Genomic DNA, 6,157 nt, shown 5'->3' with positions numbered 1-6,157 from the left:
GCGTAAAATCACCTGGCCTCAGTTGTTGCGAAAGAGAGCTTCTTTTTTTTTTTTTTTTTTTCTCCCACTTAAATAAGCGTCAAAAAAAAAAAAGAAAAAGCTTTTCCCTACTGCTCCTACAATCTACCGCAGAGCACAGTTTGCTACCCATTGAAACGTAACTTTCAACCTTGAAGCTGTGAAGAAATGATCTCGATCGATGGCACACAAAATGCCGCTTCGTTACGGACCGACCCGGTCAGCAACGAAGCGGCAGCCTGTGTGCCAGGAGGCGCCCATTATCCTGCCCGCCGGTGACGTACTCTGGTAGGGAAAAGTACGGATTTTTTATTGTTGCCCGCAGAGAGTCGCCAGCTGGAAACCTCGCGGCCCGCGTAACCTCCAAAATTTAATAACCACGGAAAATTTCCATTTTTATAAAATCTTTCGGCTATTAGCTGAATAAGGGTTATTGATGCGGTCTACCAATTTCGAGCCAAGTCGAAGACTATCAAAAACTTGGCAGAGTTTCCCTTTAAACACAACCCGCTACGTTTTATTACGCTGTGCAACATGCCTCAATGTCCGCAGACACTGTCTGAGGCTTCCTTGTGACGGTTCTTTAGCATTCGCCGTACAAAAACTGCCTGCAGACATGGTGGAAGCATACATGAAGCCAACATGCATCCGTGAGGCTTGTCCACTTATACTTATATCACAGTGCCTGCAGCAGACACCGTTTCTTTTGTATATTGTATGGGCATTCATCAACCGAGCTGAAACACAAGAAAACCGTGTCAAAGATTCTCAAGTTCAATTTATTGAATATCTAACTGTACAAAATTATATACATATATACAAGACATTCGTTCATTGGAAGAGGCCTAGGACACACACGGGGCATTCAATCCACTTCTTCAACCGTGGGTCCTCCATGACTGGGCGCACTCTGCTTCGTGCTCTGGTGCAGCTTGCTCATGATGGGTGAACAGTGCTGCTGCAGCTCCTTCAGCCTGTGCTCGTACTCTTCCTTCTCGGCCAGAGTGTTGGAGTCGATCCAGGATATGGTGTCCTTGCACTTGTCCAGGACACTCTGCTTGTCGGAAGGAGAAAGTCTGTCTCCCGCCTCCTCTGCAGCCTGCTTGACGCCGTACACATAGGACTCCAGTCCGTTCCGGGCGGTCACTTTTTCCCTCTGGAGTTCGTCCTCGCGCTTGTACTTCTCCGCATCGGCCAGCATACGGTCGATGTCCTCCCTGGACAGGCGGCCCTTGTCGTTGCTGATGCGGATGCTCTCTTGCCGACCGGTGCTCTGGTCCTTGGCCGAGACATGCAGGATGCCATTGGCGTCCATGTCGAAGGTCACTTCGATTTTGGGTACACCCCGTGGTGCAGGAGGTATGCCACTAAGGTTGAAAGTTCCCAGCAGATGGTTGTCCTTGGTCAAGGCACGTTCACCCTCGAACACCTGAATCGTAACGGCCGGCTGGTTGTCCGCGTACGTCGTGAACGTCTGCGACGTCTTACAGGGGATCCGGGAATTGCGTTCTACGATTTTAGTCATGACGCCTCCAGCGGTCTCGATGCCCAGTGACAAGGGCGCGACGTCCACGAGGAGCACGTCTCGAATGGCCTCGCTAGCGTCTCCACTGAGAACAGCAGCCTGCACTGCAGCGCCGTAGGCCACCGCCTCGTCCGGGTTGATGCCCATCGAAAGCTCCTTTCCGTTGAAGAAGTCTCTCAGCAACTTCTGCACCTTCGGGATACGCGTCGAGCCACCGACAAGGACGACGTCGTGAATCTTCGATTTGTCCATCTTGGCGTCCTGCAGAGCACGTTCCACCGGCTCCAGGGTGCTTCGGAACAAGTCCATACATAGCTCTTCGAACCGGGCCCTGGTGATCTTGCTATAGAAGTCCACGCCTTCAAACAGAGCGTCGATCTCGATGCTTGCCTCGGCAGAGCTGGAAAGAGTTCTCTTGGCTCGCTCGCAGGCTGTTCTCAGTCTTCGGACTGCACGGGCGTTGCATCTGAGGTCCTTGCGGTGTTTGCGCTTGAACTCTTCGCAGAAGTAGGTCACAAGCCGGTTGTCGAAGTCTTCACCTCCCAAATGTGTGTCTCCAGCCGTTGATCGGACTTCGAACATGGAGCCTTCGTCGATGGTCAGCACGGAGACGTCGAAGGTCCCTCCTCCCAGATCGAAGATGAGGACGTTCTTCTCTCCCTTGAGGTTCTTGTCGAGTCCGTAGGCTAGTGCAGCTGCGGTTGGCTCGTTGATGATCCGGAGCACATTGAGGCCGGCGATAACTCCGGCATCTTTCGTAGCCTGCCTCTGGGAATCGTTGAAGTAAGCAGGCACCGTGACCACAGCGTCGCTGACCCTCTGACCCAGGAAGGCCTCCGCCGTCTCCTTCATCTTGGTCAGCACCATGGCGCTGATCTCCTCCGGATTAAACCTCTTCCGCTCTCCTTTGAACTCCACGCTGATCTTGGGCTTGCCAGCGTCGTTCTCCACCTTGAAGGGCCAGTGCTTGAGATCATCCTGGATCTTGGGATCATCGAACTTTCGTCCAATGAGCCTTTTTGCATCGAACACTGTGTTCTCTGGGTTCAGCGCAGTCTGGGCCTTGGCTGCGTCTCCGATGAGTCGCTCGGTGTCGGTGAAGGCAACGTAACTCGGCGTCGTTCGGTTGCCCTGGTCGTTGGCGATGATCTCGACACGACCGTGCTGGAACACACCGACGCAGGAGTACGTTGTGCCCAAGTCGATGCCAATGGCCGGCGCTCCACTCTTAGTTGGGGATGGCATGGTTGCGTAGCTTGCTTCGCTTGACAGTTGATGTCACAATTTGAAAATCGCGCTCTTTGGATTAGCTGCGAAATGAATGCGGCTGCGAGCACGCGATCCGCATTTTGTACAACTCACTTGCCCTTCCAGAAGCTTCCAGAGAGACCGAGGTCGCATTTGGCGAATCAGCAGCGATTTCCGCCGTGACGTATATCTAGGAGAGCGCCCATTGGCCGGCTCGATATGGAAAGCTCTCGGAGCTTCCCGCGTCGTCTGCTCTATTCTGGTTCAGCAGAGCTGCGCTTGTTTTTACATCAGGTTTTCTTTTAGTGTATCTGGTTACAAGTTTATTTTTCTTGGAGTAACAAAGAGAGAGAGAGAGACAGAGAGAAAACATATACAGTAATAAAAAATTATCAGTTATTAAGCCGCAGTGTCAAATGAAACATAAATTGAATCATATGTGAGGTATTAATAAACCTATGTCGGTGCGGACGTTCATTTAAATGTCATATTTCATTAAAATCTAGGATACACGGTTGCATGTCCATACTGTTTATAACGTATGGTTTATTTCGTTACGGAACGAGACACCAAAACACAGCTACAGCAGGGACATGTTTTGATGATTGTTTTTCTTCCATTCATTTATCGTCAAACTTCTCGTTTTGGATTTGCATCAAGAGATGGCGCCACCGATCCGTGCGGCGCAACGTTGGCACAGCGCTGACGCGACGTGGAGCGCGTTCTTCAGAATATTCTCGAAGTTTCTCGATGCTCCTACCCGTTTCGAAGTGCGCGCGTTACTCATCCGCTCGTGACGTAATCACCATCAACCAATCACATCACAAAGCGGTCTTTCTTCTCTCCTCGCCTAGAACGTTCACGCGCTTTCGAGTCTGCCTTGAAACGCGCATAAAAAGCGCTCCGCCGAGCTCGTCTGCTACAAAACAACTCGCATTCGATCGAGTCGTGTTTCGAGAGCGCCAACTCAGTTCCTATTCGACTACCTCGCTTCGGCATCGAGATGATCGTCTTCCCCATGGCTCCGATCTTCACACCGATGGACAGAGGTGCCTTCCCCGACTGCGGTTCCGTGATCAGTCGGATGTTTGACGGCAACGACTTCGACGGGGCTTTCTTCGACGGCATCGTACCTGTTGGACTCTTTGGATGTCCGGAAGATCTCCGCAGCTCTTATAAAGTGTCCAGTTCGAAGTGCCCGGCCTCCGAGGTGTCTCTGACTCCGGACAACTTCGCGCTGAGGCTGGACGTCCGGGGCTTCGTTCCAGAGGAGATCAGCGTCAAGACCGTCGGAAACTCCGTCGAGGTGCACGCCAGGCACGAAGAAAAAGACCCCGAGGGACGCGGCTTCGTGATGCGCGAGTTTCGACGCAAGTACACGCTTCCCGATGACGTCGATCCGGCATCCGTGACGTCGCAGCTCACAGGACGTGGCCTGTTGGCAGTCGAAGCCCCGAGGAAGAAGGCGGAGACGACACCACTGTCTGACACAGTCCCCATCCCTGTCGAGCATACGTCTTCCAACGTCGTCCCTTCAACGTCGCAGGAATCAAGTTAAGAAGATACGAACCTTTCACTTTAATTTAACGCCTGTGATATTTTTTACTTCACCTTTATAGCTATTTAAGAAGTCTAATAAATTATATTTTTTTATCATAACTATATCTGCGTCTGCCGTTTTTATCAGTTTCAAGCACGACTCCAGCCAACGTTTCTCCACATTCCAAAACAGATTTTTTTTTTTTTAAGTTTCTAAGTTTGTTGGATTAGGCTGGGTGCTTCAATACTGCATTTTGTAGCATGCATGCTAGTGTAGCAAGACGTAGTGTTTAAGTAGTTTTGAAACACGAGTGTCTTCAAGTTAAAGGTACAAATACATCTAAAATACTTTTTTTTTTATATTGAAACAAAAATCTGAATAACTTGAAATAAAGTTAATATTTGTTCGGAATAAAGCTATTTGTTGCAAGGACGTCGGCGGCACACCAGTGCAAGGGGTGCAACTTAGCCGGAAACGGGCTTTTGTCATCAAGATTGCTTTCATAGAAGACGGCGCCGCGATTCACATTTCCCACAACGATGTCGCCTGAGCTTTCAGACATCGTGTCTAAAGGCTGGCAGACACACTTCCGATTCCGTGTGCCTTCCACTTTTTTCGTGCATCATCATTTCTTTAATGGCTTGGAAAACTTGAAGCACTGTTGTAAACGACGATTTCTCAGAGATAGTACGCGCATTTGCCCTCGCAAATACTGCAAAGGCTCCGCTTTAGTGAAATGCAGTTCCAGGCCCTCCTCCTAGACGGCGCCAGCGTATTCTCTTGTCCAGCTCTCGTCGGGAGAGATCACAATATCTCGGTCGTAAGCAAACGCAAAAAAGTCACTAACGATAACAAAAAAAAAAAAAAAGTTTTTTTAATTCAAAAAGAAAAAAGCTGCGTAGCATTCTTTTTTTTTTTATCAAAATATTAATTCGAAGTTAAAGGAGCTGTGCAACGATATTCAATTGGGATGTTTTTCTCTCTACACGAGCTTACTGGCACACCTGGGACTCAAGGATACTCACACGCAACGCCATTGGCCAAGAAACTCCTTTGTTGCGGTGTAATTTCAAGGACAAAAGCGATCATTTTCATTCAATCTCTCCTTTGCAAAATTTGATGACGTAACTCGGGGATCGCAGAACACCCAAGTGACGATATTTGAATGAGGTTCATAGATTGGACCCGAGCATTGCGTGGGCACTCGACTTGGGCTCGTGACAATTGCTAGCTCGAGAAGCATTCGGGTTGTGACCCGTGTCCAATCGCTGCAACGACGACAACAGCCGAGCCATAACAATGTCTGGAACTCAGCGCGTGTCCTGCGCTTTGCCAACCCCAGCGCGTGGCTATGATCAACACTGGCGGCATATAATCGGCTCCAGATCACGTGGCCGCTTGTTCTGGCTGCGAGTTGAGGGGGTGAACGCTGCTCGTTTTTCTTTAATTTTTTTCTGGGACTTCTATTGCGTGGGGTGAAAAACGAACGTGTGTTTCATAGGTCATTAACGTTAGGGATCCGTTTTAAGCGGTATTTGCTCAAAGTACAAAAATTGTTGCGTAGCTCCTTTAAAGCGCTGACGTGATATACTGAATAAACAGGGACGTAACGGACTTCGGAAGTTATTACAAATATAGCGTTTTTCTCAATAATCCGAGGGGGCGGGGGGGGGGGGGGGGGGGGGGACATGGCCTGCCATAATCTCCCCCTCCCCCTTTTTTTTCTTTTTTTTTTTTGGTGTGCAGCATGAATATTACGTAAATAGAAAGGATTGCATATATCACAGGAAGTCAATGCATCGACGTCACGACGCGGACGATGAACC

The 6,157-nt window shown here is 49.6% G+C and overlaps 2 protein-coding genes across 2 annotated transcripts; one reads left to right on the top strand and one right to left on the bottom strand.

Moving 5' to 3' along the window:
- Positions 1–727: 727 nt before the first annotated feature.
- Positions 728–2,900, bottom strand: LOC115323694 (heat shock protein 68). The gene has a single exon (XM_029984075.4). The coding sequence runs from the start codon at positions 2,786–2,788 to the stop codon at positions 884–886; it is 1,905 nt and encodes a 634-aa protein (XP_029839935.3). The 5' UTR covers positions 2,789–2,900; the 3' UTR covers positions 728–883.
- Positions 2,901–3,631: 731 nt separating this feature from the next.
- Positions 3,632–4,453, top strand: LOC115312538 (heat shock protein beta-6-like). The gene has a single exon (XM_029971339.4). The coding sequence runs from the start codon at positions 3,795–3,797 to the stop codon at positions 4,347–4,349; it is 555 nt and encodes a 184-aa protein (XP_029827199.3). The 5' UTR covers positions 3,632–3,794; the 3' UTR covers positions 4,350–4,453.
- Positions 4,454–6,157: the final 1,704 nt, after the last annotated feature.

The sequence above is a fragment of the Ixodes scapularis genome, unplaced genomic scaffold (assembly GCF_016920785.2).
Source record: "Ixodes scapularis isolate PalLabHiFi unplaced genomic scaffold, ASM1692078v2 PGA_scaffold12__126_contigs__length_90152505, whole genome shotgun sequence".
Lineage (NCBI taxonomy): Eukaryota > Metazoa > Arthropoda > Arachnida > Ixodida > Ixodidae > Ixodes > Ixodes scapularis.
This window is presented reverse-complemented; position numbering and strand designations above follow the sequence as displayed.